Here is a 12,927-nt window from a genome sequence, read left to right as displayed (position 1 = left end):
ACCGGGTAGGCCCTATTTCGGATAGACGGCTGGAGCCCATCAGCAAGCTTGACCATGCTAAACAATTTCGACCGCGTACATCGTTTTGATTGGCAACTTTTGAAAATGCACCAATACTAGTATCAAACTTTATCAATTTAGAGTGTTTGGTAGCAACTTTGGTATGAAATTGGAGCTAACAAGATTCTGCACATGACCTTATCAATCACATTATCATAACAAGACCAGGATTTCATGCAGGACAGGTTCCCGGGACAGGTTACATATGTGCGGACTTTCTTTATATCTTGTGTTTATATTGACTGTGAAAAAAGCACAGAAAAAGCTAGCGCAATTAAAAAAATATGCACATGTATTATTGACTTCTTAAAAATGTCAACAGTGGTATGTGCAAAGAGGGGCCCGGCGGTCCTGACTCCTGACCCACTTTTGGTCAGTGCGGGCCAATTGGCAATATTTCATTTGTAAAAACTCTAATGATGACCTCCGCAAGTCAAGTGACATTTAAACTCTTCCGAATATTCCTACACTCTAAATGCACAAGTTTTAGAATATCACAATATCTCATTTATGCATTACCGTCAAAACAACTGAAGCACATTTAATACCTCTAAGTAATGCCAATTACAACGTGCTTTACGCGCCTTCTCCGTTAAATTATGGGAGCCTGTTTAAAATATTCTTGGAGCACATTGGTCCTTGTAAAATTTTATGGTGGGTAAAAAAACGCAAGAATGCAATAATAATTATTATGAAATGCTAATAACATTATTAAGCTTTTAGATAGTAAATAATGTTTATTGTTTTTGTTTATTTGTTTTGTTTTTCTTTGTTTTTTCTTCTATTTTGGCTCCTTACGTTGACCACACCCGCCGCCGGAGAAACCTGGTTGACATAAACATGTTCCGTCATCAGCAGCACAGATTCCTCCATTCCAACAAGTTACACAGTTGCTGTTACAGTCTGGACCGTACTTTGGGCTCGGGCAAGCTGTAAAAAACAATTAAAAAAATTAATATTGTAAAACTGCGTTAGTAACAAGGGAATTAAAAGCTACTGTCCCGTGGCATTACGCCTCCATTTCTCGAATCGCTGAATATGTTGAACAGCAGTGGACGATGTATTACAGAAAAAAATGGAGGACCAAAAAATGTCATGATTGAATATTATATTGTTGGTATTGTCCAAAGTCTGTAAATTGTGATCATCTATGCCCAAGTTAGCGTTGAAACCCCCTCAGACATGTCAGACAAAAACTACATTATGCGGAGGAATATCGTCTAGGGTATCATCGGACAAATCCTTGAAGAAGAATATCACTGCAGCTTCATCTGAGCAGTTAGTATGGCTGTAAATGGGAACTACTGTTGTTGCTGAGTTTCCAAGAAATTTTACCACTATGATCCTTGGATTAGTCAATGAATACATGCTTGTTTATCAAAAAGCCCATTACACCTACTGAATGAGGATGGTATAAGAGTGTGGTACTTCAGCAGTTCCCAAACTGTGGGTCACGAACCTTTTGAGGGTCGCGGCCTTTTCAAAAAGGGCGCGCGGGACTTGCTGAAAAAAGCATCTCCGTGCATTTACCATGTTAAAGTGCAGGGTACCATCGTGTTGGTCATGTAACCCCATTTTGACTCATTGAGCATTGAAATTCGCACGCATATGTCCCGGTAAGGTCATTTTGGGAGCCGGTAGGCGGGACGACTTGGAAATTGTGACCCCTTTGGAAATCTTGCTCGGTACGCCGCTGATATGTTTCGCTAAATAACAGCTTTTGTATTATGCTGTGGGTCGTGCTATATATTTCATATGAGTTACAGGAAAAAAAGATTGGGAAGCCATGTCGTAGTTAGTCTCATGGATGAAACGATGATCTAACGTCAATGTTGGATTTGGAAGCTGAATTTTGAGTTCACCAAGACAATGAGGTTGGTTGAGCGTTCTTACATTCAAGGTACTAACTAAAACGCTGCGCTTGTATTTAACAAATGTTTCATATGGTCTTCCTCCTATTGACCCCTTTTTAGCTGCCGCCCTCCTCATGAGGTTAAAGGCAGATGCGTCATATTTCAGAGAACTCTGACAGGATGTCCTGGGGGATGAAAGATCAGGGGCTTTAACCCTGGTTTTTTATTAGCTTATTCCCTACTTTCTAGTAGGGAAATACTTCATTGGCTCGCTACACCTAGTGGAGGTATAGAGAAAGGTGATCAACATTTAGACCAGGTGCCATCTCCAACTGTTGAGATGAAATGAGAACTAGAACAGAGGAAGTGAGAAGGAAATGAGCTGTGGGAGGCAGACGATGCTCGTGCCTCAATCTAGAAACGAAACAGCTATAGAGTATACATTATTGTAGCTATCAGTATAGAGGCCATGCAAGCAAAATGCTCTATTTAACGCTTTCGTAAGACAGGTGTTTGAAATGGACAAATCATAAATTATATCGAAATGTTCAGAGGAGTTCGGGTAATCTTTGCTGCGATGTTGTCAAATGTGTTACCCGCGCGTTCTATTCCACTTCCATGGCAACGGTCACGCTATTTAAGGATTTTTTGCCACTTTTACCGCAAAATGTCACATTTTAACTATATAGCTATTTCTTTAAAACTAAATATGAAGGATAGTCGTAAAATATAATACACGGGTGAAGAATATATAACGTTCATTCCCGGGTCAATCGTCTTGTTAGATATAGAAAAGGCATTTGATAGTGTTGAACATGACTTTCTTCTTGAAATGTTAACTAGGTTCAATCTTGGTGATAACTTTATTCAATGGGTTAATACTTTTTATAATGCTAGGAAAAGTTATGTTATCAACAATGGATCTATCAGTTGCCCTATTAATATGTCTCGTGGAATTTTCCAGGGCTGCCCTATTTCTCCATTCTTGTTTCTCTTTGCCATAGAAATTCTTGCAATTGCAATCCGCAGTAATGATGACATCAGAGGGATTCGAGTGGGCAATGTGGAAAAAAAGATTAATTTGCTGGCAGATAATACCACTTGTTTTTTACATGGGGATTTGGGATCTTTTGAGGCCCTTTTCCAATTGATATTTATTGATAAATATGCCCTTTTTTCAGGATGTAAAATTAATTTGTCCAAGTGTGAAGCTATCTATATTGGCAGTAAAAGAAATAGTACTGTTTTTCCTTTTCAAGACTCGGGCCTACGGTGGAGGTCAAACACATTCAAAACGTTAGGTGTTAATTTTTCTTTCAATGTTAAATCTCTTTATGAACTCAACTTTATCCCAAAACTTAGTCAGATTGAACAAACCCTTAACTGCTGGAGACACAGGAATTTGTCTCTTATTGGTAAAGTTACTGTCATTAAATCATTGATGTTACCCCAACTTCTTTATCTATTTTCAGTTCTTTGCATTAATATTCCAAAAATATTTTTCAAGAAGTTGAACCATCTTTTCTATAAATTTATTTGGAATGGGGGGAATGATAGGGTAAAGCGGGATATCCTTTGCAATAATTATGAGAATGGTGGGTTGAGAATGTTTGACCCTCTTTTGTTTTCCCAAGCTCAGAAATTTATTTGGGTCAAACAGTTATTGGACCCCGATTATTCCAGTTTTTGGAAAACGTTGGAATTGTCTGTTTTAGAAAATTTTCACCCTGACTGGAAAATTTTGTTGAAGTCTAATGCTCCTGATTGTGTTTTGAATTCTTTGTCTAATTGTCAGCTTATTGAAACTATTAAACTTTGGTATCTATACAAAAACAAACTCATGATTTTCATCTGCAAGATCCAATTTGGTGGAACAAAAATGTCCGTTTAAAATCTAAAAAGTTCTTTTTCTACCCTGTCTGGGATGAGAAAGGGATTCGTCATATTTCAGATCTTTATCTTGGCCGTAATATTGTCAAATCATTTGAAGAACTGGTTATTGAATTTGATATTCCCATTAGAGATAGGAGGAAATATAACTATTTGATGAACGGCATTTATTTAGACTGGTTTCAAAACCCCAAGAATATTCAGGAGGACGTCTTTGAGAAAATTTGTGCTTCTCTTGTGGATGAAAAAAGGTTCCTAAACATGTTTATTCTATGTTAAGGAATCAGGCTCATGTTGAGGCTGAAAATAAGTGGGTGGATCTTTTTGATGTCCTGGATGATGTGGAGTGGAATGATGTTCACAGTGCAAATTTCAATTGTACCATTGAAACACAATTGAGGTCTTTTTATTTCAAAATGTTTCATAGAGCAATTTGCACTAATCAGTTTCTTCATAAAATCGGTAGACTTGATTCACCCAATTGTTATTTTTGTAAGAAATTTTCCGAAACACTTCTCCATTTATTCTGTGAATGTGAGAAAGTTACCCCTTATGGGATGATTTATGCTTTCTTATAAACAACATTTCTGGGGAATCCTTTAATTTTTCCGACTTTGAAAAAATGTTTGGTGTTACAGACTCCTCGGAGCATGATAGGTGTATTTCATTTCCTTTTCTTTGCCTCAAATTTTATATTCATAAGTGCAAATTTCAGGAATCCATTCCCAATTTTGTTGCTTTTATGAATTTAATTAAGCTTAAGAGGTCTACTGAATATAAAATTGCTGAGAGTAAAGGGAAACTTAGGCTTCATTTTAAAAAATTTACCCTTGATCTTGAAGCATCTTAAACCTTTTTTTTTTCATTCCAGTTTATCTACTTGTATTGTTTTAACTCTCCTTTTTTGCTTACTACATTTTTAATAATCCAAACCTTGCCCCATTAATTCTACTTGTATTTTTTATTATTACCGGTATTATTATTAGTGTATATTATTTGCCTTGTTTATGTGATGTGAGTGGGTGGGAGTGAGTGTGGTTGTTTGTCTGTCAAAAAAATAATAAAAACCTGGTTTTGGACATTTTTTTTTCTAGCTATGTGCAGCTACATGATGCCTTTAATATTGACGCCTTCATGACTGTGATGACTCATTGCATATTCAAATTGGGACTTACCACTTCTATGGGGGCTGTGATGGCCTTTTTCATGAAACCTTTTTTTTTCATTCCAGTTTATCTACTTGTATTGTTTTAACTCTCCTTTTTTGCCTACTACATTTTTAATAATCCAAACCTTGCCCCATTAATTCTACTTGTATTTTTTATTATTACCGGTATTATTATTAGTGTATATTATTTGCCTTGTTTATGTGATGTGAGTGGGTGGGAGTGAGTGTGGTTGTTTGTCTGTCAAAAAAATATAAAAAACCTGGTTTTGGACATTTTTTTTTCTAGCTATGTGCAGCTACATGATGCCTTTAATATTGACGCCTTCATGACTGTGATGACTCATTGCATATTCAAATTGGGACTTACCACTTCTATGGGGGCTGTGATGGCCTTTTTCATGTGTCTTAGCCAGGCATTTAGCTTTTGCATTGTCCTTTTGCCATAGGCTCACTGTTTTATCTGTCCTGGCTTCAGCTTTTGCAGCTATAGGCCTATATCACAGCACCTTTTACGAGTGGTGGGAATCAATTACATTTGTTTTAATAGTCATCATTGCAATCTATTTGAATGCTCTGCATATAATAGTTTCACTCTAATGTTGTTGTCATGTAGTTGAAATGAAGAAGGGGACTGGTGGTTATCTCGATGTATCTTTCTCCACCCACCAGTTCCAAGTACAGGGCAATAAAAACAGAAATACAAAAAAAGAATATATAACGTTGAATAGCAATGAGCACTAGAAGTATATCGCCACCTTCCACGCGCTACCTGGTTGAACAGCCACTTAACCGAAGGACTGTTCCAAGCATCTGGAACATTGCAGCTGTTACCATTTAAACGCCAATAGCCCACGTACTGCCCTATACAGCCTGTCTCAAAAAAATTGTGCAAGTAAAAAGCGCCCTCTTCTGATTTAAATAGCGATTGTTTTTAAAATGATGTCGTTACCTTGACATCGCAGCAAAGATTATCCAGACTCCTGTGAACATTTCGATATATGATTTGTCCAGACAGAGCTTGGCTCGAATTCTATGTTGGATTAAATGCGCAATGTCATAGTTGTTACGGTTAACAACTATTTTAAACTGTCGCGATTTGGAAGTTCATAGCATCCTGCGAATGGTATAGCTTTTGCAAATATTACGTGAAGTTTGTACGTGACATTTGTTACACGAATGGGGGGGGGGGTCAAAGTAGGCTTTTTTGAAAATTGAGTTACTATAATTATTGCATTATACATACAATAAGCTATCATTTACTGAAAACACCAAAGGTGTATCATACTTTGTTCTCAAGTTATGAAGTTTTTTGATGTCTATTTTCTTATGTATTTTCTTATTCTTGATTCCATATTTTTACCTTTATTTCAGTTTCAAATTTGCCGCTTTTGGCCCCCAAGTACAAGATCGTGTCACATTTTAACATCGAAAGTACCTTCCTCGGGTTAAATATGCGGTATCACCCCGTCTGCACGATAAAATCCTATTAAGAATATTGAATTCTAACAGATAGATGTACAGCAAACCATGGTTTTTCAGCATTTAACTACATGTATTAACCTAGCCGCAAATCATAAAATGACGGGTTCGATTCGATAAACTTACGACACCTTTATGTTGACCTCAATCACACGGGCAGAGTACGAGCTGATGTGAACTATTCATAGCGATCGATACCTTGCCTCACTTTGTTGAGAGCAAGTCAACAAAATTCGCCATATGTTTGCGTGGCTAATATAAAAACAGTGAATTTACCCTCTTTTCAAGTTTTCTGTTTCGGGAGCTCTATTGTTCAGAAACGAAAACGCAAGGGATTAAGTAGGATGGTGTGTAAGTTGACTTCATTGTAACGTTTGGGGCATCATGCTTCTCATTTGAAGAGGTAATAATAGGTGCTGTCAATCACACTTATGTCTGTCAATAAAGGTTGGATAAGTCAATTATATGCAACACTGGCGTCTCAAGTGGGCAATCTTACTCACTCTTACATAAAAAAAAGGACCCCTGCCTCTTCTCCTCTCGCTTTCTTCTCTTTCTAGTCTGTCTGTCTCTCCCCCTCCCCAACTCTCACCTGTGCCATCTTTTGAATTATGTGGATATCTGAATTATATTGGATGTTGTATTTCCTTTACCCTTCTCCCCCTCTCACTGTTTTAGCAGTAGGCCTATGATCAACGTGGAAAAATCAAAAAACAAAATAAACGGAATAAACTCCTCCCTGCTCTGCTCGCCTCCTCTCTTCTCTCGATCTCCTCTCCTCTCCTCTCCTCTCCTCCCCCCCCCCCCCCCCCCCCCCCCCCCCCCCCCTCCCTCCCCTCCCCTCCCCTCCCCTCCCCCGCTCCCCCCTCCCTCTCCTCTCCTCTCCTCTGCTCTCCTCTCCTCCCCGCTCCCCTCCCCCTCTCCTCCCCTCCCCCCTCTCCTCTCCTCTCCTCTCCTCTCCTCTCCTCTCCTCTCCTCCCCTCCACCAGATCATCTCCTCGTCTAGCATCCCCACTCTCTCATATAATATACATTTAAAATAGATTTTGAGTCTGGCAATTTTGCCTGAAGCAATTATCAGATTACCAATTCCAATGAAAGAAATCCTATTAGTTTCACTTCAACGCACTTCTCTGGTGTTGCATATTACCAAGTTTTAAGGTGTATTTGGGACGAAAACAATTCCCCGTTTAATCGCTACATAAGCATAATATAACCGATTTTTGCGCGATTGCACGAACAAGTACGTAATTCTTGGCAACACTGATTACTCGTGTTAATGTATATATTTCTACGTTGGGCAATTTTCACAATCTACTCCCGCTTAGGCTGGAGTGCCTATACACCCAACGCAAGTCAATTGAAGCCGTATTTTTTTATCGCGAATTTACGACCGTAAAATTTAGACACTTCTTTTGTCTAGATTAGCATCAACCCTCTCATCTCACTTTTTTTCCTGCCAGAAATTAACATAACTCCCGAAACCGAAACAGAAGTTATCTTCGTTCAACTTTTCTGTAGTCAACAAAAGACTAGAATAAAAGGATTGTTCACACGTACCATGCTAACCCTTCAAAATAACAATGAGATCCGAAACCGAAACCGGAAACAGAAACCGAAACAGAAAAGATGAAAGGACCCTTAGTGTCACCCCCTAGCTGCCAATAGTTTGTATTTTTGAGCGTGTAAACAAATATACATCAGTGGTAAAAAAACAAAGTTAAAACACATACCTCTAACGATAAGCCTCATGATGGCGTGTTCACCCACTTCTCTTCTGCCTTCCTCAAAGCATTCATAGATTCCAGAATCTGTCAGACGTACGTTGTCTATCGTCACTTCTGTCTGGTCATTCCATTTTGCAATGGCGTCACCGTTATTGTGAACCCAGCGTAGACTACCAACAGTTGATGTCACACTCATTGTAATAGATTCACCAATACCGATGGTTCTGGTATAGCGAACTGGTTTTATTGTAGCTGTCGATAAAAGTAATACCCCAGCAAACACAAAAACGTTTTAAAAACGTTTTCAATAAGTTATATTTTGGCTTTTGGTTTACATAAAAACGTTTTAATAACATTAAAATGTCGGGTTATATAAAGGTCATGAAAACGTTTTAAAACGTTTTGTATGAAAACACACTACAACAATATTTTTTAAATGTTTTTAAAAATGTTATTGTAAACTATTTTCGCAAACATTTTTTGCCAAATATTTTGTCAACACTTAAATAACATTATGTTAAAATATTTGCACTCAGCAAACACAGAAATGTTCTTAAAATGTTTTTTTCAAAACGTTTTAATAACATTTAAATGTCGGGATATATAAAGGTCATGAAAACGTTTTTAAAACGTTATTGGATATATTTTGGGCAAACATTTTTCGCAAAATATTTTTCAACCCCAAAATAACATTCTGTTTAGAATGTTTTTATCAAGTTTTCAAAATGTTTTTGGAATGTTATTAAAACGTTTTTATACCCTTTATACAACCCGACATTTAAACGTTTTCTGTAAAACATTTTTGTTTGCTGAGAAGTAGATTATCAAAAAATGATTTTTAATGTTATGAAAACGTTTTATACCCGTAATATACGCTTTATATAACCCGACATTTAAATGTTTTCTAATAACCTTTTATAACCTTTTGCGAATGATGTCGAAAAAGTTTTGTGTTTGCTGGGACGTTACCATAATCCGCGTTTTTGTCACAATATAATTACTGAAAACTTTTGAATTAGCTAAAATATTGGGATTTATAACGCGCAACATTTCGTCTAAAAATGGATCTAAGGGACATGGGTTTGAATCACCACTTACTGCAGCGATATTACAAGGAGAATTGAATGAGACGAGATAATATAGAAATATGGGGACTTGTAGACCTTAATCTGAACTAGAGTGTGCCACCATCCAGTATCTGTGATCAGACTTAGTCTTAAATGTCTCTCAGGAACAACAGCGGTAGACACAACATAATAATAAGGAGAAATATTTTTAACACATGTCTCCATTAATTACAGCCAGTAAAACTAAATTCACTGTTAAAAACATGTCCCGCATTTAATTCATATTGTTTAACTTTATCCGTTTAAAATGATTTTATAATGATTTCCAACAGCTTATTTGGATGAGAAGATGATAGACGACGGGTACTCATGATTTATATATATACATGATATATATTCGTTATGAATTCGGCAGAGTGACGAATCGAGAATTTTGAGCAAATTGAGTTTTTGTATGCTTATGATTACGTTTCAGGTTATCTTTTATTTCCACCAAAAATTAATGGTAAATCTTACTCACCGACGTAGTTATTGAAATTTTGATTTGGACGAATAGCGCCTAAGTGCGATAAATGAATTCGGCAGAGAGACGAATCGTATACTTAGCTGTACAAAACATGTTGATCTATAGTATTGTATAGCGGGAAACCCCGAATTTTCTATATTACATGTCCTATACTAATATATTTGATACCAACGTATAACTGTAGGTATCTTCTATCCAGTGATACCAAAATAAGTACAAACATTTCCCACATGATATTGCTGTGGTTTAATAATGTGAGTGCACCCCCGTGAAATTGTAAAATCCCGGAAAATCTTACGGAAAATATACGCCAATATTGTTATTTTAAAATCCTCGAGTTTTTGTTAAATATTACAGGGATGACTATTTATAACTTACTAGAGTTAATACCCGTATGCGTAAATGATTATTAAGCTGTATATGCCCGTATGCATAACAGCAACATAGCCGGAGCCCACATGACCTTTGACCTCTGTTTGATGACCTTTGACCTCGGATGACATAAATTAATTAATTTTGATGACCTTTTGTTTATTTATTTATTTATTTATTTATTTATTTATTTATTTATTTGGATGACCTTTGACCGCAGATGACATTACTTATTTACCGATAATTAATTAAATCAATTAATTGATATAGTTACTTGTGTCTTCATTTAATGGGTTAATATAAAACCCACAGTGGAAGACATTGGTTTTATAGCAAGAGTTGGTATATTGTGCAAGGCCTATATCAGCATGATCAGAGCATATCATCAGAGCTATTTATAGATTAACAGAGAGGGCATTCAGGGTGCCATGCCATGGTTACTGTGGATTTTGGATAAATCAAAAAAGAAATCACATTTTCGCCGATTTTGATCCCAATTCTTTACCGATCTCAACCAAATGTGACCTCTGCATTCCCCTCACATCTAGGATTCCACCCACCGAGTTACAGCCCAATCGGACCAAGTTTAAAATTTGACCTTTGACCTTCGACCTCCGATTTTGACTGAAGGTAGTTTAGGACACTCCCCATATTTTGCTTGATCTCCCGTATGAATTACAGCCCAATCGGACCAAGCTTAAAATTTGACCTTTGACCTTCGACCGCCGATTTCGACCGAAAGTAGCTTAGGACACTCCCCATATTTTCCTTGATCTCCCGTATAAATTACAGCCCAATCGGACCAAGTTTAAAATTTGACCTTTGACCTTCGACCGAAGGTAGCGTAGGACACTCCCCATATTTTCCTTGATCTCCCATATGAATTACAGCCCAATCGGACCAAGTTTAAAATTTGACATTTGACCTTTGACCTTCGACCTCCGATTTCGACCGAAGGTAGCTTAGGACACTCCCCGTATTTTCCTTGATCTCCTGTATGAATTACAGCCCAATCGGACCAAGTTTAAAATTTGACCTTTGACCTTCAACCTCCGATTTCGACCGAAGGTAGCTTACGGCACTCCCCGTATTTTTCTCCATCCCCTGTGCGAATTTGGCGAGGCTCGGATCAAAACTGACGGAGCCTTTAACCCACACACATACACACATACACGCATACACGCAACATAAGGCAAATTATAGTAAGATATAGCAAGTTAAGTCTACATATCCTTAGGACACCCAGTAATTTCTACACAAAAGCCCCAAATCAAGAATGCGTGCTATGGTGTACACGTAGTTGAATGCGTATTCGACCTCTCTCTGCGCAGTGGTAGAGACATTTTGGATACAGCATGAAGCCGAATAGCTGTATAAAACGCGTTTTGAGAGACATATCGATTGTTTCAGAACATGCAAGTATTGCAAATATTTCGTGTACATTCACTTCTATAATATAATTTCAAATCAGTGCTCACGAATGTTCTAAATTTTTAGAAGGACCAATGGAATGGTACCAAGATTTTCAAACGCCTTTTACTCAGAACAGCAATTTTGCGTATTCGGCACTCTGCCGTGTTCATAACGATATGTATTACTATCATCTTGCTCTTCTCCATCTGACCCATTAATTCAGTAAGTGCAGCATTGGTCCGCGGTGATACGAAAGGCACAGGTTCAAATCCTGGATGGTCAAAATATTATTAATGAAAATACTTTCCCTGCATCTGATTTGTATTCATATGCTTTGAAAGCTGAAAGCATTTTAAAAATATTGCTGCAGTGTATTTTCATACAAAACGTTTTAAAACGTGTTCATGGCCTTTATATAACCTTTATATCAAATATTCAATTATACTTCAAAGCAGTTAAAATCAGTCCCAGACAATGCTAAATGTAGCAAGTAAAGCCTTTGACCTTGTACAGCAGAATATGGTCATTTTATGGGAAACTGTATACATTGCACATCAAGAAATCATCAAATTGGATGATCACAGCTGCTTCACTTCAATGATTCATGCAGCTAAATGAAACAAAGTTGCGTTTTTGTACATGTAATTTCCTTTTCAACTTTACTTGTGAATTGCAGTCGAAAATTTCTGTAACTTTTGAACAACTTGTATCTGTTCTCATGAACGATATATTTTAGAAGAATTCTTAAAATAGGTTTTATGTCAGTAACTTTACAATAAAGTTTCCAAGCAGAGTGATCTTACCAGATTCAGACATCTTGATAATTGGAATAGTAACACGGTTTGAGTTGTATTCTGTTGTGGCATAGAATACTCCAATACGATCGAGACTCCTTGAACTGGGAAACTTTACTTCCATCCGTCTCCAGTATCCAGAAAAGTCTTCAAGATCAATTCTCGTGTCGCCTGGCAAACCAGACCCTTGAGGAACCCTGTCTCCATCATCAGGGTTTCTATATCCTTGTCCTATTTCTCCTGTGCCAGTGTTGCTGGTTCTACCGATCTCAATAAAATTTGCACTTCGTCTGTTCCAGTACAGGTAGGCTCTGTATTCTTCACTAGTGTCGGCACCGACAAGGGGGCTATCGTCAATCACAGTTACGTCCACTTTGTACTCTGTCGGGAACAAACAACATTTACAAAGATCTGGAGTATTGATAAAACCATGTAGAATAAGATAATAAAGACATTCAAAGACATTCGATGAGTTATAATGTACTTTGCAGAGATTGGGATTCGTGATGTTTGTTTCTTTAAACGGTTGCTCCGTGTGAAGAAACACCTAGGTCCCGATAGGACCAGGCTCAAACAAA

General features: G+C 37.4%; 1 protein-coding gene across 1 annotated transcript; it reads right to left on the bottom strand.

The window, feature by feature from the left end:
* Positions 1-841: 841 nt before the first annotated feature.
* LOC140163865 (angiopoietin-1 receptor-like) lies at positions 842-8,424 on the bottom strand. The gene is made up of 2 exons (XM_072187179.1): positions 8,184-8,424; positions 842-990 (listed from the first exon to the last, which is right to left on the bottom strand). The coding sequence occupies exons 1-2, from the start codon at positions 8,371-8,373 to the stop codon at positions 842-844; spliced, it is 339 nt and encodes a 112-aa protein (XP_072043280.1). The 5' UTR covers positions 8,374-8,424.
* Between the last annotated feature and the right edge of the window lie 4,503 nt (positions 8,425-12,927).

This window comes from Amphiura filiformis, chromosome 11 (genome assembly GCF_039555335.1).
Source record: "Amphiura filiformis chromosome 11, Afil_fr2py, whole genome shotgun sequence".
Lineage (NCBI taxonomy): Eukaryota > Metazoa > Echinodermata > Ophiuroidea > Amphilepidida > Amphiuridae > Amphiura > Amphiura filiformis.
Note: the sequence above shows the minus strand (reverse complement) of the source record. Positions and strands in the feature narration are given on the sequence as shown.

What these genes read in the sequence shown, in the direction of transcription:
- LOC140163865 (XM_072187179.1), bottom strand. Translation starts at nt 8,373, where the DNA reads ATGAGTGTGACATCAACTGTTGGTAGTCTACGCTGGGTTCACAATAAC. An exon ending in CATGAGGCTTATCGTTAGAG is followed by an intron (nt 991 to 8,183) that starts GTATGTGTTTTA and finishes TGTTTTTTACAG; the next exon opens with CTTGCCCGAGCCCAAAGTAC.